Source organism: Pogoniulus pusillus (assembly GCF_015220805.1).
Source record: "Pogoniulus pusillus isolate bPogPus1 chromosome W unlocalized genomic scaffold, bPogPus1.pri SUPER_W_unloc_1, whole genome shotgun sequence".
Lineage (NCBI taxonomy): Eukaryota > Metazoa > Chordata > Aves > Piciformes > Lybiidae > Pogoniulus > Pogoniulus pusillus.
Genome location: NW_026974535.1, coordinates 766,812 through 794,459, shown reverse-complemented (window position 1 = coordinate 794,459; position 27,648 = coordinate 766,812). Strand labels below are relative to the sequence as shown.

At 44.9% G+C, this 27,648-nt stretch overlaps 1 protein-coding gene across 2 annotated transcripts in view; it reads right to left on the bottom strand.

The window, feature by feature from the left end:
• LOC135173779 (zinc finger SWIM domain-containing protein 6-like) overlaps nt 1-27,648 on the bottom strand; it is a 474,519-nt gene that overhangs the window by 172,214 nt on the left and 274,657 nt on the right. Inside the window, exons 5-7 of one of the 2 annotated variants that reach the window (XM_064140924.1) lie at nt 5,059-5,238; nt 3,276-3,452; nt 2,917-3,063 (exon numbers count right to left, since the gene is read on the bottom strand). In XM_064140924.1, coding sequence (XP_063996994.1) covers nt 2,917-3,063; nt 3,276-3,452; nt 5,059-5,238 — 504 coding nt within the window. The remainder of the gene's footprint in view (nt 1-2,916; nt 3,064-3,275; nt 3,453-5,058; nt 5,239-27,648) is intronic. The other variant, XM_064140926.1, reaches the window with a different exon arrangement.

Below are 27,648 nucleotides of genomic sequence, written 5' to 3'. Positions count from 1 at the left end.
CACTTTGGCCATGACAGCCCCAAGCAGCGCTACAGGCTGGGGCCAGAGTGGCTGGAATGGAGGCAGGAGGAAAGGGACCTGGGGGTACTGGTAGATAGTAGGCTGAAGATGAGGCAGCAGTGTGCCCAGGTGGCCAAGAGAGCTAATGGCATCCTGGCCTGGATTAGGAACTGTGTGGCCAGCAGGACAAGGGAGGTTATTCTTCCCCTGTAGTCAGCACTGGTCAGGCCACACCTTGAGTCCTGTGTCCATTTCTGGGCTCCTCAATTCAAGAGAGATGTTGAGGCGCTGGAAGGTGTCCAGAGAAGGGTGACGAAGCTGGTGAGAGGCCTGGAACTCAAACCCTATGAGGAGAGGCTGAGGGAGCTGGGCCTGTTTAGCCTGGAGAAGAGGAGGCTCAGGGGTGACCTCATTGCTGTCTACAACCACCTGAAGGGACATTGTAACCAGGTGGGCGGTGGCCTCTTCTCCCAGGCAACCAGCAATAGAACAAGGGGACACAGTCTCAAGTTGTGCCGGGGGAAGTACAAGCTGGATGTTGGGAGGAAGTTCTTCACAGAGAGAGTGATTTGCCATTAGAATGGGCTGCTCGGGGAGGTGGTGGAGGCACCGTCCCTGGAGGTGTTCAGGAAAAGACTGGATGAGGTACTTAGTGCCATGGTCTAGTTGATTGGATAGGGCTGGGTGATAGGTTGGCCTGGATGATCTTGGAGGTTTCTTCCAAGCTGGTTGATTCTATGATTCTGTGAAAAATTGTCTACCAGCCATTGTGGATGCTCTTTTTCTCTGCCTATTACATGCTAACTTGTACCTGCTTCTGCTCACTCTTGCTCATGAAGTGCCATCTTTCTGAGCAACTATATTTATTATTATAGAGCTTTAAAAGCCGTCTTCTCACCTATTTACATGTGTGGGACTACAAAGTGAAACACAATCACACCATTGAACTGAATGTTCAGGAAAGTGACATTTTTAAATAATCAAATGATATATATAGTTGTGCTAGTGTTAAGCTGTCTGGAATATTTTGGTGAGAAGAATTAGATTATAGGCTGTGAAAGGGAAACAATGGTGATGTCTGCTTCACTTATAGGTTTGCTGAGATGTATAAAACCAGGAACATAAGCATAGATAAGGGAATTGCTCTTGGGCTCTGGTTGCATGCACTTCTCTCTCTCTAACCTGCTGTCTGCCTGACTAATCCTTCTGCTTCCTTGTGCTAGTTTGAAGCAGGGTAGAATGTTTTGGTGAGAAGAAGTAGATCATAGGCTGTGAAAGGAAAAACACTGGTGATGTCTACTCCCCTCACAGTCTCACTGAGATGTATGGGAACAAGAAGGGTAAACACTAGATAACACTCTCGCCATTTTGTCTTCACTCTCGGGCTGGACTTTGACTGAGCTGCATCTCCCTAACCTCACCTGCCACTCACCTTTGCTTCTTAACCTCTTGGCTGAACCTCTATTCTTCCTTAGGATTGAGGTAAGGTTGAGAGGGGCAGGGGGAAGGTGCAGGGGTGGTTGAGAACCCCTCCTGGGGACTCAGGTTTCTGGCAGAGGAGTTGTGCTTCTGTATTACTTTTACCTTGTATATTTCTGTATATAATTATATATACTGTAAGTAACTGCTTGTATATTGTGCTAGCTGTAAATAAATAGCTTCATTTATATTCCCAGAGCCGGCTGAGTCTAGTTGGGTACTTCTAAAGTGGGGGGGGCAGGGTACACCCAAACCACCTCATTCCTAACCCCCCTGGCTGATCCTCCAAACTCACCTTGAACATAAGGCAAAGTCTGGGATAAGGTAGAGGGGTGGGAAGAAGGTGGAAGGATGGTTGGGAGCCCCTCCTGGGGACTCTGGTTTCTGGGACGGATGTTGTGTTTCTGTAGTACTTTTTAACTTGTATATTTCTATGTATAGCTGTATATATTGTAAATACCTGCTTGTATATTGTGCTAAGCTGTAAGTATAAAGCTTCATTCTTTATTTCCAGCTTGGCCAAGCCTAATCTGGGTGATTTCATAAGAGTAGGGGGGCTGGTAACACCCAAACTGTCACAGTCATATGAAAAATAAACAAGTAAATAATTGTCCTGCTAACAAATACCATGTGCTAAAGACTACAGTCAGAAGTGTGTAATATTACCAAAAAGGATTAATATCGGTGACTTCTTACTGACTCACTCACCTTCCATTTCATCTATTGTGTCTACTTATGAGTTTTGCTTGTCATGCCAAACAGAGGCTTCAGTCCTCCATTAATTTAACTTTAAATTACATAAACAGTTCCATGGACATCAGATCAGTCACATGAATGAAAGCTAAATAGAAACATGTGGTTTCTCAACTAAAACTGTAGTTGCAGAGAAGACCAGCATATTTTGCAGTATTGAAAGAATTTTTTAAAAATTCTAAATAAATCAGGAAAAAAAACACAAAAGGAGTGAGTAACAACATAGAAATGACAAACGTCTTTGTTTTGAGGCAAGATGAATCACATTTCATACACTCAATTTTTAGCATATTATTAGTCGACGGCTATAGAAACTGCTCATAGGGAAAGGAACTGACATGCCAAATACAAAGCTCTGTTTAAAAGCCTATAAATTAGATCAGCAAGGATAGGGTTAATTTTTCACAAAAACAGTTACACAAAATTAATATTTACACTATGTATCCAATAGCTCTGATTGGGACAAAGGTCACATCATATCAGACATATTGCAGAAAGCAGAATGGTGCTCTTGCCCTGCAGAGCTCACAACTCAGCTTAAAAAAACCTTCCAACATCCAAAATGGACATTAACATTATGACAATTTGGAGTAAAGTGTTAAAGTCAACTCTTTTGCTTTAGTTTCAAAAGCAGTTTTCTTATACAAAGTTCTATTCCAGTGTTATCATCATCTCCACATTTACCTTTCTTCTGAGCTCGGAACATTTCCAGCTGTTTCTGCTGCTGTCTTCTTAGTGTATTTACAATAGCTATTGCTAGCCTCAGGGCTTCTTGTGGGTATCCATGAGATCGCAATGCATCCACCCTTGCACAGGCTGTAGGAACATGTTCTAAAATTGAGAAAATAATTGAAGAATAGCAATGCTTCCATGTCTGCAATGGCCTGTTTTGCTCGGTTACTCGAAAGGGCTTTTCTGGTTTCTTGCTTTATTTTGGTTTTTAAAATATGAGAGACATAAAAGGCTACTTCTGAGCCAGCATTTCAAGGGATCCTGTGAACAAAGCAGCAAGACATGGAAACATTTCCAGTTTAGCTACTTACCGTGCCACAGAGGCCACCCATGAGAGTCAAAGAGGGAGTTTTCAGTGTCATCATGGTAACAGTAGTTGGTGTATAGGTCACTGATGATAATGTGCTGTAAGTGGCTGTCCTGCCAGTGCAGATCACATGCCTCTATAGCTCGAGTGAACACTGTCCGATGTGGCTTGTTCGATGAATCTGTCATTTTCACAAGTTCAGAAAGCTGCATCAGCTTTTACTCATTCACATGTGAATCGGCCATTCACAGTATTCTTGTCTTCTGCCTATTCACCAACCCTCAACCAATAGCAGTGTGTCTTGCCCCCCTCCACAAGGAGCAGACTGCTGATGACATTTCACATTCTATTACCCAACAGCTCAGATTAATTGTGTGTCATTCACTTTTCATTCAGAGAGATCTACAAAGCAGCATGGCTTATGCTAAATAGGACTTTGCAAATGGAACAGCTATAGATGAAGGCCATTAAACAGCACATGCAGAACTCCCCTAAAAACAAACTAGAAAGTATATGGCACACAGCTACTCAAGCAACCCCAGCTTCTCTCCTTCTCAGAACTAGAGCTTCTAGGATGTGGGACAGATAAACATTGTAGGCAAGATTTTTAGTTGTTCTCTTTGAGAAATTATATTAGCTTTGAGCATTTGTTTTTTTTTCATAAACATATACAAATATTGAAAAGAAAGTGAGGTACTGAAGCCATGGGACTGACATAATCCTTACTGCACATCTTCCTATGTGAAAAGCACTCTGTTGACATGGCATGCTGTCTATGAATGTTGAAATGTCATGTCAGAGTTGCCACTAGCCTGCCCAGGTTGGATGAACATCACAAGATCCAAAAACCAAAACACTTATGTAGTAAGTTCTTGCTAGCTGTAGGATTTATAAAGTAACCAAAACTATTTCCTTCAGAAGTAATCTTCCAAGAAAAAGAAACAAGGAAAAACCCATCTAAGCCCAAGTCTGTCACCTCCCACAACTATCTAATTTTAACTTTATCATGATTATATGAAATATGTATCAAAATACTGAGAATTTTGAGGATTATTATTTTTTTCTTTCCCAGGTAAATATCCTGCATCTTCTTCACTTATTAGCAAAGTAGCAATCTTTGTTTAAAGATGACTTGAAAAGGCTTCTGTCAGATTTGATAATCACAATTTAGATTAGAAAGCATAATATCAAGTAAGAAGAGACATCTTCAAGAAGATAGTGTTGCCTCCACACCCTCCCACACCCATCAATGCAGATGGCACAACACAGTGTACATCTCATAGATAGTTGCTTTAGTTTCTCACACTCTCAGTTTAATGCAATTAAACCAGATCTCCCTTTAAGTAAGTATCAAAGGGTTTGTAACTGCAAACAAAATAAAACCCCCAATGCCCAAAAGTATATAAGATTATAATGCCCAAAAGTATATAAGATTATGGTCAAACAAAGAAACAATAGGCTTTTACATGATATACTTCAGGGACATTCAATTTTTATACAACAAGAATTTAGATGGATCAAGTGAAAAGTTAGAAGACCTAACTAAACACAAATACTTGCTTTAAAAACATTACAGTCCCAGCACACACACACACACACACACACACACAGAGTAATGCCCTATTTATCCTTTCTGCAAGGATAGTGTTAGTGAAAATAAATTGGGCTGGTAAATCCTCAACAATAAAGTTACTTGTCCCAGGAAAAATTCTGAATTCTTCAATTTTAGAGTATATAAGATAGAGGCTATATTATATGTTGGAGTCAGTGCATGTACTTCGGCTCACCTTGGTCAGCATTTGCACCCTGAGGCAAAGCATTGGTTAAATTAGTTATCTCGCTTCCATGGTTTCCATCTTCCCAGGGACAAACATCCACACTGTTCCATTTTTTCAGCTGTTTTAGCCAACCAGCTTTCTGTTCCGACTTGCAGTGAGGATTTAAGACTATACACATCCAAAGACCACCTGATTTAAAAACAATTACTAAATTAGGTTTTCTATTAGAACTGCAGCAGCCAATGACTCATTGCAAACTTCTATAATGAAACATTTTTTCTCCCCTTTAAGGCTATACTGCTTGCTTCCCAGCTATGTCCAACACCAGGCAGAGTTCCTGGCACAGAATCTTGGAGCTTGTGTGGCCCATCTGAATCAGTTGAAAGACTGTATCAAACCAATCTTCTCAATTAAAAGGCATTAAATGGGTCTATTTTGTAGAGTTGGGATATTGGTTTGACTTGGTGATCCTGAGGGTCTTTTCCAACTGGAATGTTTCTGTGATCCTATGATTTCTGTACTGTTTCTATAGTTCACAATGTCTGGCTCATCAGACAGGAACATCAGTCAAAAGCAAACTGTGGCAGCTGCTGTTCTGCAAACAAGAGCTTCTAAGATGCATGCAGAAGGCATGGGACTGTGAAACATTCCCTAGCTGACCAAGAACAACATCCTGCATACACCGGAATATTTTCAGCTTGTATAAGTGTGCTAGTTTGAAGCAGGCTAGAATGTTTTGGTGAGAAAAACTAGATCATAGGCTGTGAAAGGAAAACAATGGTGATGTCTGCTTCCCTCAGAGTCTTGCTGAACAAGAAATGTAAACATTAGATAACACTTTCGCCATTTTTACCGCACTCTCTGGCTGGGCTCTGACTGAGCTGCATCTCCCTAACCTCACCTGCCACTCACCTTTGCTTCTTAACCTCTTGGCTGAACCTCTATTCTTCCTTGGGACTGGGGTAAGGTTGAGAGGGGCAGGGGGAAGGTGCAGGGGTGGTTGAGAGCCCCTTCTGGGGACTCAGGTTTCTGGGAGGGGAGTTATGTTTCTGTATTACTTTTACCTTGTATATTTCTGTCTATAACTGTATATACTGTAAATATCTGCTTGTATATTGTGCTAGCTGAAAATAAATAGCTTCATTTATATTCCCAGTGCCGGCTCAGACTAGTCTGGGTACCTTCTAAAGTGGGGGGGGGGGGGCAGGGTACACCCAAACCACCACATATTTTAATTGGCACCCAACGTGGGGCAAATTCATTTGAGTGACTGTTAATTAACTCTGGGAATAAGAATGAAGCTAATGAAGCAGCTATTGTACTTGGTGGGGGCTCTTATGTGGTCTGGTTTCTGTTTTCTTGCATTCAATTGGATCAAAGCCCAAATTGTTTATTACTTTCTTAATGTAGCTGATACGAAGGCAAAAGCTAAACTCACAACCATTTTCTGGTCCTGGGGTGATCTCATTCTTGGGTATGCTGGTTTCAGTGTCACTAAAAATCTTACCAGTAACATTACAGGGGTATTTACCAATAATATTACATCCAATCAAAATACTGCTTTAACTACCACATTAATGAAGGTAATTTACCCCAGAACTCAGATGCCAGACCTTTGTTCAGGATTTTGTTCATGTAAAACTGTGATGCTTCTCTCAGGTGTCATCCTGGGTCTTATAATTTTGATTTTCATATTAATTCTGGCATTATGTGTAAAAAATTCAAGTGCCATGCCTGTAAAAACTAGGAAAGTCTCTGTCTCGAAAGCGAAAGGGACAGTGTCTCAACAACAACTACCTTCTCCCCAGCCAAATTCAGGGACAGTTTAGCATCAACAAAGTACCAGTGGAAATCAAAACAATGATAATTCAGGGGCACAGCCAGGGATAGTCCCTGCACCTCCCTCTTCAGATTCTGGGAACGCTGCCAACACTCCTAGCGGGAATGACAACAAAGATAACAAACCAGGATTGGCAGGCATCCCAGGAGCACATACTCAAAGTCAGAATGTTCCTAATAACACTGATAATACCAGTAACGCTGCTCAGTCAGTCTGAATCTCCAGCCCCAGCCAGAAGACCAGAACCCTGTTAGTTCTAAGGCAGATCTGAACTCACAGACCTCAGGCCAGACCCCCAATGATTCAAACCCTCCAGTAGACACGTGTAAGTCTGTTGCTGCACAGGCCATTCTGGCACCTGCTAAGGCAAAAGCAAAGACACAGAATTTGACAAAGTGTGATTCACAGGAGGATGCAAGAGAGGGGACCTGTGGTGAGCAAAAGGAGGAAGAGGAGGCATTTAGACTTGGGGACCTGGCAAACATGCAAAAGATCCCAATACTTGAATGAGAAGAGTGCTGTGAGGTTGGCTGCCAAGGAAGAGGATATGGCCATTTGAGCTGATCCTCTAGCTCAGACATAGGGGAAAGATGAACATTCCAGGGATAGGCCACATAATGCAACAATAGATAAATTAATATAATTTCATTGGAGCATCAAGAGCTTAATGTCTAGAAGCACAGCTTGTTCTCCCCCTTCTCCCACTGGCTTCTGCTGCTTTCAGCTGCACCTATCTTCCCCGGCTGCTGTTTTGGCTGCTGCTTCTGCTGCTTCTCCACCACTTGGCCCCTCCCCCGTCTCCCTTAAGGTTATTATATTGGTTTTTTTTTTATTCCTTCTCTAGTTATTATCTCTCTTTACATTCTTATACTATAAGAAATACAATTTCATCTTTCCCTGACTTTCAAAAAAAGGGTGTGTGCTGTGGTGAGTTTATTTCTCCCTGGGGGAGGGATTTGCCCTAACCCGGGACAAATGAGTTTAAGAGTGCTACGAGGAAGGTTCTGTTTCTAGGCCAGGGACAACCAGATCAACAAGAGGAAGAGGAGGAGGAGGACATCCAGGATTCCAACGATCCACTCAGAGAGGTCAGGGAAGTTAGAAAGGAATACTCAAGGGAATCAGGTGAGCCAATCCTAAGCTGGCTAGTGAGATGCCGTAGCATTGGTGCTAATGCCCTGCAGGTAGGAGACAAGTCTGCCAAGCAGCTGGGACCACTCACTAAGGAGAGTGGAGTGGACAAATACCTAGCAAGTCCTCTTGGTAGGGTTAGCTTGTGGACACGCCTTCTCTTGACTGTGGCTATGAGATATCCTTCCCGAGATGATCTGCCATGGGCTGCCAAGAAGTGGAACACCATTGAGCAGGGAATTAAGCTTCTGAAGGAGTTTGCTGTGAAGGAAGTGCTTTATGGAGATCATGGCACACATGAGCCTGATGACATTCCTCTTGGAACAGGTTTCATGAAGAAGCTCATTAAGCTTGCTCCTTCATCCTATGCTAACATCTTGGCCAGCAAGTTTCTATCAAGGAGTGATAATGGAAGGTCTTTCACTGTTGGTGAGTTCACTGATCAGCTCAGGCAGGTAGAGGACAGCTTGTCACATTCTGCCATAGTCTCTGCCATAAAAACTATTGTTGGGAAATGTTTGGTGGAGCGCTATGGGAGAATGACTCTTTGTTCACCAATATGGCTTGATGGTCAAATCCCCTTTATTTCCGTGATGCAGTGACCTATATGCACTTCTAGCAAGAGGCTGCTCCACCAAGATTGGTTACATTCAGAGGGTCCAGAGTTACTTGTAAGGCATCAATAGGTCAGCATACCATAACAAACTGAGGGTCAGCCTCTGGGGCTGGCTAAACTCTGCCCACCTGCAGCTGCACTCCACCCCCTGCAGCTGCATGTGGGGGGAAGCTACCCTGTGCCTGCTATCTAAACTCCCAAGATGGATTCAAGGACATTCCCAGCATGGGTTGCTCATGTTTATCAATTCTTGTGTGCTCTGCTAACAAGAATTTCTCCAACAAACTATGCCCACAGAGATTAAAGATGAAGGAACTGAAGGAGGATCTAAAAACCTCAATTTCCAATCTGGTAAAAGATACCATTGCTGCATCATCAGAATGGGTGCATGTTTCTGCCATGAGGAACAGACGCCCACCTCCTGCAATTTGGCTATTCCAGCCTAGACATCAGCAATCACGTGCATCACTGTGGATAATTCTGCGTGACAAATACGGTGAGAACATGAACAAGTGGGATGGTCAACCTACTTCAGCTCTTTCAAAGAGAGTCAGGGAACTCCACAGTGGCAGAAACAGAGGCAACAATGCCAGGAAAGTAGCTGTCACTTCTTCAGCTCCCGAGAGCAACTGCAATTATTCCAACAATTGCAATTTCTCTCACAACACCAGCAATGACTGTGTACACCCCACATGCCATGTTCAGCATTAGGGGTGCCCTGCCTCCAGCCAGGAGGAGGAAAGGGATAGTGGAGAGAACTGAATCTATTCAAATGTATTCATTAGGTGGCCTGGCAGTTCAAAAGTTTGGAAATACAGGGCTTCAGCTGACACAGGTGCTCAGTGTACTTTGTTGCCATCTATTTTTGGAATCACTGGTGGATCTCAAGAGTTAACTAAGTTGCAGGCTGAGATCAGTTTAACTGCTAAAAGACTGGAGAAAACATGCTATTATAACTGGTCCTGATGTGCCTTGCATTCTGGGAATTGACTTTTTTGAGACAAGGGTGTTTCAAAGATCCTAAGGGCCACAAATGGGCTTTTGGAATAGCATCTGTAGAGATTGAGGATGGTAAATTGAAATTGTCCATTAGACCTGAACTTTCAGATGAATCTGCAGTTGTGGGACATCATGGCATAAAGGATCTGGAAGTGCCAATTGCTACTCAAACTGTTCACCACAGGCAGTACAGAACTAACCGTGACTCTTTGTTGCCCATTCACCAGCTGATTCGCCAACTGGAGAGTCAGGCTGTCATCGAGAAAGCTCATTCACCTTTCAACAGTCCCATCTGGCCTGTGCACAAACTGAACGGCGACTGGAGACTCACAGTTGATTTTCGTGCCCTCAACGAGGTGACTCTACCCATGAGCACAGCTGTGCCGGACATGCTGGAACTCCAGTACGAGCTGGAATCGAAGGAGGCTAAGTGGTATGCAACCATAGACATTGCTAATGCTTTCTTCTCTATTCCCATAGCAAAGGAGTGCAGGCCTCAGTTTGCATTCACCTGGAGAGGAATCCAGTACCAGTTCAACCGTTTGCCTCAGGGGTGGAAACACAGCTCAACCATCTGTCACTCAGTCACCCACAATGCATTGGAGAAAGGTAAAGCTCCAGAGCACATCCAGTTTATCAATGACATCATTGTGTGTGGCCTAACTGCTGAGGAGGACTTCGAGAAAGGTAACAAAATCATTGACATTCTGTTGCAAGCAGGTTTTGCCATTAAGAGAGACAAGGTCAAAGGACCTGCCAGAGAATTCATTTTCTGGGAGAGCGGTTGCAAGATGGTCGCCGTTACATTCCTCAGGATGTGATCAACAAAGTCTCCGCTATGGCTGTTCCCTCAAATAAGAAAGACACTCTATCTTTCTTGGGTGCAGTGGGATTTTGGAGACTACATATTGCTGGTTTCAGTCAAATTGTCAAACCTCTGCACGATGTGACTCGTAGGAGAAACAATTTTGAGTGGGGACCTGAACAACAAGCAGCCTTTGATCAGATCAAGCGAGAAGTTGTCCATGCAGTGGGCTTGGGACCTGTGCGATCTGGTCCGGACATTAAGAACATTCTGTACACGGCTGCCAGTGACAATAGTCCAACTTGGAGCCTTTGGCAGAGATCTCCAAATGAGACACGTGGTCGTCCACATGGTTTCTGGGGTTGTAGCTACACAGGTTCAGAGGCAAATTACACCCCAACAGAGAAAGAAATACTAGCAGCCTATGAAGGAGGGAAAGCAGCTTCTGAAGTGATTGGAACTGAGTCACAATTGCTTTTAGCTCCTAGACTGCCAGTTCTAAACTGGATGTTCAAGGGCAAAGGTTCCTCACTGCATCATGCCACAGATGAAACCTGGTCTAAATGGATGGCTTTGACAACCCAACGAGCACCAATGGGGAATCTTGATCGAACTGGTCTGGTGGAGGTGACCACCAACTGGCCGGAAGGCACAGACTGTGCCAAACCTCCAGAGGAGAAAATAACTCGTGCTGAGGAAGCTCCTCCCTATGGTGATCTCTCTGATCAGGAAAAGAACTATGCCTTGTTCACAGATGGTTCCTGTCGTCTTGTTGGGAACAAGCGAAGATGGAAGTCAGCAGTTTGGAGTCCAACCAGGAGAGTTACTGAAGCGAGAGATGGAGAAGGAGAATCCAGTCAGTTCGCTGAGGTAAAAGCTGTCCAACTTGCGCTTGATGTGTCTGCACATGAAAATTGGCCTATCCTTTACATCTACACTGACTCATGGATGGTAGCCAATGCTCTATGGGGTTGGCTAAAGGACTGGAAGAAGCATGGTTGGCAAAGGAAAGGAAAGCCTATTTGGTGTGCTGATCTATGGCAGGACATTGATGCACGGCTGGAGAAAATTCCAGTGAAGGTGCGGCACATAGGCGCACACATGCCTAAGAACTGAGCCACTGAGGAACACCAACACAATCAGCAGGCAGACCAAGCTGCTAAGATTTCTCAAGTTGATACCAACTCTGATCTTGACCTTGATTGGAAACACCGAGGTGAACTGTTCTTAGCTCGGTGGGCCCATGATTCATCTGGACATCAAGGCAGAGATGCACCATACCGATGGGCACGTGATAGGTCAATTTATTTATCCATGGATGCTATCACTTCAGTCATCCATGACTGTGACATTTGTGCTGCTATTAAGCAGGCTAAGAGAATCAAGCCCTTATGGTATCATGACCGATGGTCAAAGTACAAGTATGGTGAAGCCTGGCACATTGACTACATCACTGTACTTCGATCCCGTTCTGGCAAGCAGTATGTCCTAACGATGAAAAGAGGCTAGCACCGGATGGCTGGAAACCTATCCAGTTCCACATGCAACTGCACCTAACACCATTCTTGGCTTGGAGAGGCAGATCATGCGGAGACATGGAACTCCAGAGAGAATTGAGTCAGACAATGGCACTCATTTCAAGAACAATCTTGTGAAATACTGGGCCAGGGAGCACGGCATTGAGTGGATCTACCACATACCCTACTATGCACCAGCTTCAGGGAATATTGAGCACTACAACGGTTTGCTGAAAACCACCCTAAAAGCCATGGGGGGTGGAACTCTGAAAAACTGGGACAAACATTTAGCACAAGCTACCTGGCTGGTAAATAGTAGAGGTTCAGTAAACAGAGCAGGACCTGCACAATCAGACTTGGTCCAAACAGTAGATGGTGATAAAGTTCCTGTTGTTCGTGAAAAGAATCTGTTAGGGAAAACTGTTTGGGTATTTTCTCCTTTGGGCGAAGGGAAACCTGTCCGAGGGGTGGTGTCTGCTGAAGGTCCTGGTCACATCTACTGGGTAATGCAGGAGAATGGTGAAATCCAGTGTATTCCACAGAGAAATCTAACCTTAGCTGAGAGAGTTTAAATTCAGAGTGTATAATGCAAGCTGATATGGGGATATGAAGAAAGAGAAGATAGCATAGAATAGAACATTATGACCAAAAGTATATCTACACTAGGAACACTGAAACAAAATAGGTAATCATGAAATCACATAGAAGTAGATGACTAACAAGGGGAGAAGCTGGTTTTAATCACTAACAAAGGATGTATTTGCCAGTAGCAATATGAAAAACATTCTAAGGATATCGAAAGAGCAAGGCAAGAGCAAATACATCATGTTATCTGGGAAAAGAAGAACTGACCAGCACTCGTCATAAACCTGTCAGCCAATATCCATGATGAGGAAAAGCAGAAGACAATCAAGGACATAGGCTGATAAGGGTATTATAGACCTGCACAATCACCAAATTCCAGGCAAGGGGTGAAAAGTACATTGTGACAAAGACCCACAGCCTTCCTCCAAGCGACCACTGCCCCCACTTGAAGGACCCCTTCCCACAATTTCTGAGGGGAACTATGCAAGCACGGAGGAGTGATAAGATAATTAACATATGAAGTGGGAGCAGGCGGGTTTCAGTGATAAGAATGCATAGGCGTTTCATGAATATGCATGGATTCAATGAATAAATGTGGGGTGGCTTGCTCCTTTGGGGTATGCACGATTTTGGAGGAAATATTCCCCATGCATCTTGTGCAATAAACATACCTACTTTCTAACTTTTGAGTTATAGAGTCCTTTCCGTTTGTCACAAGCTGTTAGGAGTTTTCTGTTCTAGGTACCATCAGCGTCCAACAATGAAAGAATCTACAGGAGAATCTACAGTACGTGAGCATGAACCCAACATCACCTAGGAGTCTCTGTTCTCCTCTCATCTGTGAGGAGACAAACTGCTGTTTTCTGAGCTTTTGAATCACCTACATCTGAGATAGCAGGAATGAAGTGTGAACTGAACTTATAATATTCATTAGTGTAAATATTGTTTTAGAGTAGACAGATAGTTCTCAGCAATACTCTGAGTGAAATAGGCAGGGGTGGATTGTGCTAGTTTAAAGCTAGCTAGAATGTTTAGGTGAGAAGAACTAGATTACAGGCTGTGAAAGGGAAATAATGGTGATGTCTACTTCACTCATAGGCTTGCTGAGATGTATAAGAACAAGAGTATAAACATAGATAAGGCATTCAGGCACTGCCTGGGCTCTGGGCTGCATTACTCTCTAACCTCACCCTCCATCTCTCTGATTAATTCACTTGCTTCCTAACCCCCCGGTCAACCCTCTGTTCTTCCTTGGGGCACAAGGCAACGTCTGGGGTAAGGTAGAGGGGTGGGAGAAGGTGGAAGGGTGGTTGGGAGCCCCTCCTGGGGACTCAGGTTTCTGGGAGGGCTGTTGTGTTTCTGTATTACCTTTTAACTTGTATATTTCTGTATATAACTGTATATATGGTAAATATCTGCTTGTATATTCTGCTAAGCTGTTTAATATAAGCTTCATTCAAATTTCCAGAGCCTACTAAGTCTAGTTTGGGTGATTTACAAAGTGGGGGGTGGGGGGGTGGGTAACACCCCAACCACCACAAGTTGTCATCTGTCTGGACTGTTGTAAAGCCTTTGACACAGTTCCCCACAAAATTCTTGTCTCTAAACTGGAGAGTGGACTGTTCAGTGTGAAAGAAATAATTCATGGAGATCTTGGCACACTGAACCCTGACAATGCTCCTGTTGGAACAGGTCTTGCAAAGAAGCTTATTAATTTTGCTCCTCCATCCTATGCTAATATCTTGGCAAGCAGAATTTTAGGGAAAAACAGTGTGGGAAAGCTTCCTACCATTGGTGAATTTGTTGACCAAATGAGACAGCTGGAGGGCAGTATGTCACGTAGTTCAGTGATTTATGACATAAAAACTATGTCTACAGAGATAAAGGATGTCATGAAAGAGCTGAAGGAGGAATTAAAAACCTCCATAACCAAGTTGATGAAGGAGAAGGACACCATTCCTTCACCTTCTGAATGGAAGGAACAGTGTGGCCAGTAGGACAAGGGAGGTTATTCTTCCCCTGTACTCAGCACTGGTCAGGCCACACCTTGAGTACTGTGTCCAGTTCTGGGCCCCTCAATTCAAGAGAGATGTTGAGGTACTGGAACATGTCCAGAGAAGGGCAACAAAGCTGGTGAGGGGCCTGGAGCACAAATCCTATGAGGAGAGGTTGAGGGAGCTGGGCCTGTTTAGCCTGGAGAAGAGGAGGCTCAGGGGTGATCTTATTACTGTCTACAACTACCTGAAGGGGCATTGTAGCCAGGTGGGGGGTGGCCTCTTCTCCCAGGCAACCAGCAATAGAACAAGGGGACACAGTCTCAAGTTGTGCCAGGGTAGGTATAGGCTGGATATTAGGAAGAAGTTCTTCACAGAGAGAGTGATTTGCCATTAGAATGGGCTGCTCGGGGAGGTGGTGGAGGCACCGTCCCTGGGGGTGTTCAAGAAAAGACTGGATGAGGCACTTAGTGCCATGGTCTAGTTGATTGGATAGGGCTGGGTGATAGGTCGGAATAGATGATCTTGGAGGTCTCTTCCAACCTGGTTGATTCTATGATATGATTCTATGATATGATAAATGTCTCTGCCATCAGAAACAGACATCCACCTTCCAGGAGGCAATGTCAGCCCAGGAGGCAAGTTCTACCTAGACATCACCAATCATGTGGGTCTCTTTGGATAATCCTGTGTGACCAATTTGGTGAAAACATGAGTAAGTGGGATGGTCAACCCACTTCTGTTCTTTTGAAAAGGGTGCAGGAACTTGTTATGGTAGGCCTGAGTAGGCCAATATATGTCCTGGCTTGCCCACATATGTTTTTCGTCTCTCCCTCCTTCTGCTATGGGGAGAAACAACCATGGGAAAAAGGACAAAGAGCCTGGAGCTATTGAGTCTAAGGACTCTTGCCTGCTCAGACTTGTTTGCATCCTGTAGTAAACAAGATACACACGATTACCATCTCCCTGCCTTGTGCAAGGCCTATGTTTTTCCCAAATTTGGGTAAAGCAAGCCTATGACTTCACCTAATATGTTCAAGCTTGGCTAACTGCCATTCTGATTGGCTATTTTGTGTCCAAAGGCCCATTAATCTCAGGCTGTATTGATAAAAAGAGATGAGCCTCAAGTTTACCAGGAACAAGATCTAAATGCCTCCATGCGATAGGCCTGCATAGCCAGCATGATATCATGCTAAGACTGCACATTGCAAGACATCCTGCCTACACCTGAAAGTCTCCTGCCAAGACAGGAAGTCCTGGATACACAGATTGTCCAGAGAGCCAGGACCAGGTCAGAGACAATCTGCCTCCTTTTCCGAGCACTCCATGAAGCCTGGTGTGCTAGTTTGAGGCAAATTGGAATATTTTAATGGAGAAATTAGATTATAGGCTGTAATAAAGAAAACAATGGTGACGTCTAATTCACCCATAGGCTTGCTGAGATGTATGAAACCACGGACATAAACATAGATAAGACAGTGTGTGAGAGTCTCTATCTATTGGAGTCAGTGTCTGTGCTTTTCTTCCTGGGCCTTTGATGTGTAACCCAACTAATTCTGCTTCTAACCCACCTTGACGATCCTCACAGCTCACCTTGCATGTAAGGCAGACTCTGGGATAAGGTACAGGGGTGGAAAGAAGGTGGAAGGGTGCTTGGGAGCCCCTCATGGGGACTCTGATTTCTGAGAGTGGTGTTGTGCTTCTGTATTACCTTTAACTTGTATATTTCTGTATATAGCTGTATATATTTGTGATATATTATAAATATCTGTTTGTATATTGTGCTAAGTTGTGAATATAAAGCTTCATTCCTTAACTTCCAGCCAGCTGAGCCTAGTCTGGGTGATTTCATAAGAGTGGGAGGGTGGGTAACACCCAAACCATCACATCTTTATTTTGGCACTTCCAAGTGGGGCTTATTAATTTTGTCTGATTGCTAATTAAGTCTGGAAGTCAAGATGAAGTTATTTTAAATTTTATTTTCTATTTTTTATCCATTAGGGTCGTGTTTTTTCTACTGTTGATTGGCAGCAAAAATTGGTTCATTGATTTTTTATATGATATGGAGAAAGCTTAAAGAGATGTTTTTGGACCTCAGAGACTGGGTTGGATCAGCTTTAATATTACTGAAACTGTACCAACTCTGTTTTTAATAAGTCAGAAAATATTATAACAGCCAAAAAATATTCAACATCCCTGATGAGGGTAATTTTGCCTAAAACTGAACTTAGAGACTCCGGTAGTGAGTTCTACACATGTAATAAAGTGGCATATTTGTCATATATTAATATAGCCTAAATAATTCTGCTTTTAGCAATAATGGAGCACAAATCCTATGAGGAGAGGTTGAGGGAGCTGGGCCTGTTTAGCCTGGAGAAGAGGAGGCTCAGGGGTGATCTTATTACTGTCTACAACTACCTGAAGGGGCATTGTAGCCAGGTGGGGGGTGGCCTCTTCTCCCAGGCAACCAGCAATAGAACAAGGGGACACAGTCTCAAGTTGTGCCAGGGTAGGTATAGGCTGGATATTGGGAAGAAGTTCTTCACAGAGAGAGTGATTTCCCATTGGAATGGGCTGCCCAGGGAGGTGGTGGAGGCACCGTCCCTGGGGGTCTTCAAGAAAAGACTGGATGAGGCACTTAGTGCCGTGGTCTAGTTGATTGGATAGGGCAGGGTGATAGGTTGGACTGGATGATCTTGGAGGTCTCTTCCAACCTGGTTGATTCTATGATTCTATGATTCTATGGTAGTATTGTACATTAAAAATTCAAATGTGGTTGCTTTAAGAAAACAAAAGAGGCAGGTTTCCTCACAAACAGAGTTAGAGATAAGGTCTGGAGAACTTTCTCAAAACAATTTCTATTCAGGGGCAGAGTGAGAGGGGGCTGCCAAGTCCACCACTACACCTCATCCCGCAGGTTCTGGGACAACTGCCAAAGACTCGGTTGACCAAGATGAAAACACGAAAGGCCAAGGTCAAGAAGGGGAAGAGGAAGTGACCAGTGCCGTGGGCACCTCCATCATCCTCCTCCGCGACCTCTGACAGCGAGCAGGACGCCCCCCCCCCGCGGTGAGTGTCCCCCCGGCAACAACGGCTCCGAATGAGACTTCGTCTTTGTACCCCCCTTTGCCACCCTCCATGCCTCTGACACTGGCCGAGCGTCCCCACGAGGCCGAACCCCCCGAGCTACAGAGCGTACAGCTACAGGACCTTCTTGACAGACTTCAGAAGTTGGAAGCCAGGGACGAACCGTCGGGCAGAGCAGATGAGTATAATGCGGGTCCTTTGACAGCGCCCCCTGCCCTTCCCCCGTTAAATCCTGTGATGCCTGCCCCAGGGGCCTACCCTCTGCCCCTTGATGCCCCGACGCTTGGGACAGGGGCCGCGGGACCTGTTGTTAGGGGTGATCCGATCACCATCTGGAAAGGAATTATTAGGCATGCCCTTGTGGAGGGCGAAATGCTCCCATCGGCCTATCCGGTGGTTACAGGCCCCCAGGGCGGAGGACAGTGGGCGGCAGTAGAATGGAAAGTGATGGAAAGAGCCAAGCAGGTAATATCATCTTATGGGTTAGCGTCCCCATTTACCCAGTCGATGCTGCAACACTTCTTCACAGCTCAGCTACTAACACCGTACGACATCCAGATGTTTGTAAAATCAGTACTTAGTCCCTCTCAACAATTATTATTTTATCACAAATGGAGGGAATTATGTGAGAGTGCTGCAGCCACACCTCATCAGAATACAGACCCGTTGTACGGAGTTCAATCGCAGATGCTTTTGGGGTTGGGGCCTTTTGCAAATGCGAATTTTCAAGCAGGCTTTCGAACAGAAGTGCTGCAATTAGCTCAACAGCTGGCGCACTCGGCCTTGCTAACTATTCAAGACCCCGCGCTTTCCACATCCGCATTCACTAATAAGAGGCAGGGCGACATGGAAAAGTATTCAAGTTTCCTTGACCGCTTACATCAAAGTATCATGAGTAATCCGGATTTAACTGAGGAAATGAAGACCAAAATGTTTGAGCTGTTGGCTTTCAATAACGCTAATGAGAAAACAAAGGCAGTGTTAAGCACTTTGTCTAAAGGCGCTGGTCCCGCTCAAATGCTGGAGGCTGCCGAGTGCCTGAAGATGTTGGACAAGACGGCGTGCATAGCGGCGGCAGTAAAAGCTGCCGTGAGACCTCTTGTGCGAGATAAAAACAGGAGGGAGCACGACAGAGACAAGCAATGCTTTAATTGTGGTAGGTTTGGACATCTTAGATTCCAGTGCTCCAACCGTCTGAGAGGGGTTTGGAGCAAAACTCCGCCGCGCTGTGATACCTGCGGGAAGACGACTCACTCCACGTCCAAATGCAAGCGTCAGGGAAACGCAGCGCGGAGCGCGGATCACCCATGCACTACAACAAAAATTCGGGGTGCCTGGACAGCAGCTGCTCAGCTACAGCAGGAAGCGCCGGAGTGGACGTGGCAACAGCAGTAGATACTACTCTAATTGATCAGACAGTTCAAGTTCTCGATACCACCCTGACAGGACCACTTGATGCTAGGACTTTCATCTACTACTAGGCGAGGAATTTTTGTGCTGCCTGGAGTGATTGACACTTATTATGCAGGCATTATAAAAATCATGATTTGTACCTTGACTCCTCCTGCTTTCATTCCGGCAGGGACTAAGATAGCCCAGTTGGTGCCTTTCAGAGCGTGCATTCCAGCGAGTGAAAATAAAGTTCAGGGAGCCGAGGGTTTTGGATCGACAGGGGCTCCACAAATCCTTTTCGCTGCCGACATAAGGAATGGAAAACTGGAGGAGTTGGTAAAGTTTACTAATCAACTTGGGGAATCTATTCACCTAAAAATGATCCTTGACACGGGAGCCGATGTAACCGTCGTACCCCGTACATTGTGGCCCCTTTCATGGCCCTTAGGCGATGCTCCGACAGGAGTCTTTGGAGTGGGTGAGGTCCAAGCCACTCAAATTAGCGAACACCCGATTTCTTTTGAGTTTAGGGATGGGGCAGTAGTGTCCACACGACCATATGTTCTCGCTATTCTGATTGCCTTGATTGGACGGGACTTACTGAGCCAAATGAATGCGCGACTTGTTAGCCCCATTTTCAGGGGCGGCTGCTGGCGACGAGCAGCCAATCTTAAAAATCTCCTGGAAAACAGATCAACCTGTGTGGGTCGATCAGTGGCCGCTAAAGCAAGACAGGCTGCAGAAAATCCAAGAGCTGATACATGAACAGTTGCTGGCAGGGCACATAGTGCTGTCTACCAGCCCTTGGAATACCCCCATTTTTACTATCCCTAAGAGGAGTGGCAAATGGCGATTGCTGCACGATCTGAGAGCCGTTAATGCAGTAATGCACTATATGGGAACATTACAGCCAGGATTACCATCTCCTGTTATGATACCGCAGGATTGGCAACTGTTGATCATAGACCTGAAGGACTGTTTATTTACGATCCCACTCCACCCGCTGGATGCGGAGCGATTTGCCTTTACAGTGCCATCAGTGAACAAAGCTGCTCCTGCGAAACGATACCATTGGGTGGTTTTGCCCCAGGGAATAAAAAATTCGCCAGTCATGTGTCAAACTTTTGTGGACTGGGCTTTACAGCCTGTTAGAATGCAATTCAGGACCCTGATGATTTATCACTACATGGACGATATACTGATAGCTGGAAAATCTTTTAACACGAACAGCTTGACGTGTCATGAAACATTTATATGTGTGTTTTGCAGTATTAGGTGTCCCATTGCAGATCAAAACAGATAATGGCCTGGCCTATATCTCTCGAACATTTAAAGACTTTTGTCAGAAGTGGGGCATGCAGCATGTCCTTGGAATCCCTCGTTCCCCCACTGGCCAGGCTATCGTGGAAAGGGCACATCAAACTCTGAAAGCTTTGCTCAATAAACAAAAGAGAGGGGAAAGTAGAAGTGCTCCTAATGAACGATTAGGGAAAGCATTGTATGTGCTAAACTACCTGCGATTAGCGGGCGATAGGCAGGAACCGCCAATGGTAATGGGAGTCATTTATGTAGAGAAAACAGGAAAGCAGAGGAAAAAATTCTTGTACAGTATAAAGATTTAGATACGGGAGAATGGAAGGGCCCAGCAGAAGTGAAAATGACTGGCCGAGGTTATATGTGTTTACTTGCAGGGGACGGCATACGGTGGGTTCCAGCAAGATGGGTCAAACCGTGGAGACAGGCTCCGGCGGATCCACCGTCAGGATAATGATTTTATCATGGGCAAAACATCTAAGTCCCGCACAAAAGGGGTATACCATCGCCCACCTCCAGCCTCGGCCTGGGTGCCAGAGTACAGCGCGTTACTGGAATGCGCCCACCTTCCTCAGCCCCCTCCTTCCTCCCTCCCTGCAACAGCATAGCTTGGTACTGGGAGGATCACCCCCCTCCGCGTCCTTGCAACCTTTTTAGCCAAGACGCGCAGCTGGTCCTTAAAGTGATACACTTACATTCCTTTTTTTATTTTTGCTGATCGTGTTTTTCCTGATGCAAATTTTGATAATGCCATTTTGATGACGTTTTTTAGCCTTCTGCTTGTACATAAGCTTCTAGACATTCTTAGGTTAAATTGTTAAGTGCCTGATACTTGTAAAACTGTATTAGAGTAAGAATATTAAGTTTACAGTTGTCTTTATCCGGGTAAGATTGATAGATTAGCAAATTATTTTTTTTTAGTTAGATAACTCATGTTTTTTTTCTTTTTTCTTCTTTTTTACCTTTTTTTCTCATTTTTACCGTGCCAGCAGTTCTAGAGAGCTCTCTGTGATATAGCATTTTGAATTCTTTTTTTTTTCATACTGACTTAATAGCATCTGGAATTCTTTTTTTCCTTTTCCCCCTTTTCTTCTTCATTTTGGCAGTTTTTAACGTTGATGACTTTGACAAGGTTGATACATCACACTGATGGGTTTTTTTTGGATCTGGTTTTCATGCCACCCTGAGCATTGGTCTTCTGTGCATATCGTGATTATTTGTTTTCAGGGACAGCTTGTGACAGGCCGAGGCAATTCTATCACCACGTATGTGCAGACTGTATGCTCGGATATTATTTTTTGCACTTGCTTATGCCAGCCTGCACACCGCAGTAATTATAAAAAAAAAGAGAGAGTGCAAGAGAGGGAAGGACACATTCGAAAATAAAATAATTTAGGGAATGAATATGCTTTAGGTTTGATGGATATCAGCTGTTTATGTACAGCAAAGACTTTTGCTCAGATGACTGTGTATTGGAATGTATACTGAGATGTGGTTAAGCTTTTGATCAGGCAGCCAGGAGGAAAGGGACCTGGGGGTACTGATAGATAGTAGGCTGAAGATGAGCCAGCAGTGTGCCCAGGTGGCCAAGAGAGCCAATGGCATCCTGGCCTGCATCAGGAACAGTGTGGCCAGTAGGACAAGGGAGGTTATTCTTCCCCTGTACTCAGCACTGGTCAGGCCACACCTTGAGTACTGTGCCCAGTTCCGGGCCCCTCAATTCAAGAAAGATGTTGAGGTGCTGGAACATGTCCAGAGAAGGGCAACAAAGCTGGTGAAGGGCCTGGAACACAAACCCTATGAGGAGAGGCTGAGGGAGCTGGGGTTGTTTAGCCTGGAGAAGAGGAGGCTCAGGGGTGATCTTATTACTGTCTACAACTACCTGAAAGGACATTGTAGCCAGGTGGGGGGTGGCCTCTTCCCCCCGGCAACCAGCAATAGAACAAGGGGACACAGTCTCAAGTTGTGCCGGGGTAGGTCTAGGCTGGATGTTAGGAGGAAGTTCTTCACAGAGAGAGTGATTTCCCATTGGAATGGGCTGCACAGGGAGGTGGTGGAGGCACCGTCCCTGAAGGTCTTCAGAAAAAGACTGGATGAGGCACTTAGTGCCATGGTCTAGTTGACTGGATAGGGCTGGGTGATAGGTTGGACTGGATGATCTTGGAGGTCTCTTCCAACCTGATTGATTCTATGATTCTATGATTGATTAATGACTTAGGTTCTTGTTTCACAGGCTTGTAGCACAGCTGTTTTAATGCGTAGGCAATTGCAAGAGTAGAATTGCCAGCTCGACCCTCTGTTATTAGAGCACAGAAGAACCTACACATTGGATGAGATACGGAGCAGCTGCCTTCGTTTGTAGTGTTTTTAGAGGTGCTGTGTTTTTCATTTCTTTTGCAAAGGGCCCTGCAAACTGGATGAGAAACACAACCTCCATTTTTAAGAAGAAACAGAAAGGGGAGATTGTGCTAGTTTGAAGCAAGCTAGAATGTTTTGGTACAAGAACTAGATGACAGGCAGTGAAATGAAAACAATTGATGTCAACTTCTCTCACAGTCTCGCTGAGAGCTCTGGGAAGAAGAAGTAAACTTTCTCCATTTTTGTTTCTCGCTCTTGCTTTTGCCTTAGACCGAGAAACACCTTTCTAACATCACTGCTTTCTAACCCTGCTCCCTAACCTCTTGGCCGCACCTCTTTTCTTCCTGAGAACTGGGGTAAGGTTGAGAGGGGCCGGGGGAGGTGTTGGGGTGGTTGGAGAGCCCCTCCTGGGGACTCAGGTTTCTGGGAGGGGAGTTGTGCTTTTGTATTGTTTATCCTTTGTATATTTCTGTATATAATTGTATATAACTGTATATATTGTAAATAGCTGCTTGTAAATTCTGCTAGCTGTAAATAAATTGCTTCATCTATATTCCCAGGGTCCGTCTGAGTTAGCTGGGGCAAATATAAAGTGTGGGAGGGGCGGGGTAACCCCCAAACCATCACATTTTTAATTGGCGCCCAACGTGGGGCACGAAAGTCAACTGTCAGTCTCCAGTCACCCGTAGGTTTGCGCACAGGCCAGATGGGACTGTTGAAAGGTGAATGAGCTTTCTCGATGACAGCCTGACTCTCCAGTTGACGAATCAGCTGATGAGTGGGCAACAAAGAGTCACGGTTAGTTCTGTACTGCCTGTGGTGCACACATTGAGTAGCAATTGACTGTTTCAGATCCTCTATGTCATGATGTCCCACAACTGAAGATTCATCAGAAAGTTCAGGTCTAATGGACAATTTCAATTTATCATCCTCAATCTCTACAGATGCTATTCCAAAAGCCCATTTATGACCCTTAGGATCTTTGGAACATCCTTGTCTCAGAAAGTCAATTCCCAAAATGCAAGGCTCATCAGGACCAGTTACAATCGTATGTGTCTTCCACTCTTTACCAGTTAAACTGATCTCAGCCTGTATCTTAGTTAACTCTTGAGATCCACCAGTGATTCCAAAGATAGAAATGGACTCTGTCCCTTTACAATTTGATGGCAATAAAGTACACTGAGCACCTGTGTCAACTAAAGCCCTGTATTTCCGAACTTATGAACTGCCAGGCCACCTAATGAACACATTCCAATAGATTCGGTTCTCTCCACTATCCCTTTCCTCCTCCTGGCTGGAGGCAGGGCACCCCTAATGCTGAACATGGCATGTAGGGTGTACACAATGATTGGTGTTGTTGTGAGAGGAATTGCATTTGTTGGAATAATTGCAGTTGCTCTGGGGGGCTGAAGAAGTGACAGCTACTTTCCTGGCATTGCTGCCTCTGTTTCTGCCACTCTGCAGTTCCCTGACTCTCTTTGAAAGAGCTGAAATAGGTTTACCATCCCACTTGTTCATGTTCTCCCCGTATGTGTCACACAGAGTTATCCACAGTGACGCACGTGATTGCTGTTGTCTGGGTGGAATTTGTCTCCTCCTGGGCTGGAATTGCCTTGCAGGAGGTGGGCATCTGTTCCTGATGGCAGAAACATGCACCCATTCAGATGATGCAGGAACGGTATCCTTTACCAGATTGGAAATTGAGGTTGTAAGGTCCTCCTTCAGTTCTTTCATGGTATCTTTAATCTCTGTAGTCATAGTCTTAATGGCACAGATTATACCAGAATGTGACAAGCTGTCCTCTATCTGCCTGAGCTGGTCAGTGAATTCACCAACAGTGAAAGATCTTCCATTATCACTCCTTGCTAGAAACCTACTGGCCAAGATGTTAGCATAGGATGAAGGAGCAAGCTTAATAAGCTTCTTCATGAGACCTGTTCCCAAAGGAATATCATCAGGCTCATGAGTACCATGATCTCCATAAAGCACTTCCTTCACAGCAAACTCCTTCAGAAGCTTAATTCCCTGCTCAATGGTGTTCCACTTCTTGGCAGCCCATGGCAAATCATCTCGGGAAGGATATCTCATAGCCACAGCCAACAAAAGGCGTGTCCACAAGCTAACCCTACCAAGAGGACTTGCCAGGTGTTTGTCCACTCCACTCTCCTTAGTGAGTGGTCCCAGCTGCTTGGCAGACTTGTCTCCCACCTGCAGAGCATTAGCACCAATGCTACGGCATCTCACTAGCCAGCTTAGGATTGGCTCACCTGATTCCCTTGTGTATTCCTTCCTAACTTCCCTGACCTCTCTGAGTGGATCCTTGGAGCCCTGGATGTCATCTTCCAAAAACAATGCCACAGGAGTCTGGACAGGAATCGAACTTGGGACCTTTTGCACAGCAGGCAAGCACTCTACCACAGAGCTACCGAGATGTGGGAATGCAGGTGCAGGACTGCTGTGGGAATGGAGCAAAGAGAAGAGACAACAGGCAGATCCTTGTAATAACAAACCTTGGTTCTCACATGCAGCTGGACACCTTATCTCAGAAGGGGTAGATAACAGATCTTTGTTAAATGAGAATAACAAGGCGTTACTTATGCAGATGTGGTTGGTCGTCCCTGACTGATTATGCTAATGTGTGGGCATGCGCTCTACTGGCTGAGCGTATAAATTCGGGCTGTCATGATCAATAAACGGCTTCAGTATAATTTGTATTTGGATCTTTCTGAGGCTCAGGCAGCAGGCCCGAATCATATTGATTTATGGGCCTGTTTACTGTTGTCCCGACGACAAGCAGCAGAAATAGCAGGCATGTGGCCTGCAACAGCTGACTGCCAACCTGATTGGTCATTCTAGTGGCCAAAGGGGCCATTAATCTCAGCCCACATTCAATAAATAGGGTTACACAAGTGAACAACGTGCTCAGACCGTCATGCTCTGACCCATTCACAGCTCAGACTCCCCTGCCTGTATACCTTAGTTGCAGAGCTCACTTAAGCCTGCCTACATATATATATAGAGAGAGCCTATAGTCTCCTAGCCAGCTGTGCACATCTGCACACCACTGTGTTATCAGGACCAGATCCTGCATTGCCTGCCTTTACCTATGGAGTGCAGATTCCTGAGCAGCTGTGCACACCTTGCATGCCTGCTGCCTATCATTACCTGGTAAGCGCCATGATCGCTGAGTTAACCAGGAAGCAGACTCTGGATTGTCTGCACACGATTGGCCTGCTAGCCGCATGAGAATAGTGCTGAGACAGCACAACATCCTACTCCTGCACCTGAGATCCTGCCTGCTAAGAATCCCTGGACAGAGGATCCAGAAGAAGCCAGCAGCACAAAGGCAGAGATTGCATCCTTTGCCAGGAGAACCAAGTCAGAGACTGTCATTTCCCCTCAAGCCAGGAGGATTCCAGCCTCAAAGTCCACGGGCAAAGCTCCCCTGAAGTTTGGACACTGGCATAGGCTGTGACATAGCTCCGGAGGGTGATTGATAATAAGAGTTGTGAGTAATTGTTTTGATGCCTCTGCCATAGAGCAGAATCAGTTTCCAGCCCGCTCTGCTGGGCAAATAGTATATAGACCCCAAATGGTATTTGCTGTGGGGAAAAATGCTCTCTGTGTTTATAGTTTTAATGTTTGATAGTTAATTGATAAGTCACTGTAGATATTTTAACCTAGAACGTTTTCATGACCGTGTAAGAATCCTTACAGTGGTTGGGGGTGGCGAGAGTTCAGAATATTGAGTTTAATAAATATATATATTTTTATAGAATATTATCTCACACCAATTAATTTCTCTCCTCTGCCAAAATCAGCGTAGGCGGTAGAATACCCTTCCACGATGCAAGGGGACACAGTCTCAAGTTGTGCTGGGGGAAGTATAGGCTGGATGTTAGGAGGAAGTTCTTCACAGAGAGAGTGATTGGCATTGGAATGGGCTGCCCAGGGAGGTGGTGGAGTCACCATCCCTGGGGGTGTTCAAGAAAAGACTGGATGAGGCACTTGGTGCCATGGTCTAGTTGACTGGATAGGGCTGGGTGATAGGTTGGACTAGATGATCTTGGAGGTCTCTTCCAACCTGTTTGATTCTATGATTCTATGATTATGCGACAGAGGACTCTAATGAGGTACGCATGAGCCATGCTCTCCTAAAGAAACTTATTCAGCTTGCTCTCTCTAATTATACACATACATTGGCAAGTAGTATGGTGCAGAAAGATGATGAAACAACTCCTCTGACTGTGGGTGAGTTTGCTGATCAGATGAGGCAGATGGAGGATAGCCTTACATTTAATGCCATGATGTCAGCCATAAATACTACGGCCGAAGAGATAAGAGATGGCATAAAACAACTCAAGGAGGAATTTAAAACCTCCATATCCCAGTTGGTGAAGGACAATGACCTTTCCTCTTCGCCATCGGAGTGGATATGTATCTTGGCCATCAGAGATAGGCGTCCTCCCAGAAGACCAATTCAAACTAACTCACTCAGAAATAGAGAACAATGGTCACGTGGGTCTCTTTGGTTAATCTTACATGACCAAGTTGGTGAAAACATGGATAAGTGGGATGGGAAACCTACCTCACTTCTTCTGAAAAGAGAGAATTGCAAAATGAGAAGACTAAAAGAGTAGTTGCCTCGGTTTCCCCACATGACTCAGACAGTTCTGGCAATGATTCATCTAACACCATCAAAGAGTGTGTCAATTGTGCTTGTAATGGTCAAAATTAGGGGGGCCCTGCCTCTTACCAGGCAGAGGCCAGGGATCAGGAAGATAATAGGATATACTGGGATGTATATATTAGATGGCCTGATATCTTGCTTTAGTGGACACAGGTGCATCTGTAGAAATGGAGGATGGTAAATTGAAATTGTCCATTAGACCTGAACTTTCAGATGAATCTGCAGTTGTGGGACATCATGACATAGAGGATCTGAAACAGTCAATTGCTAC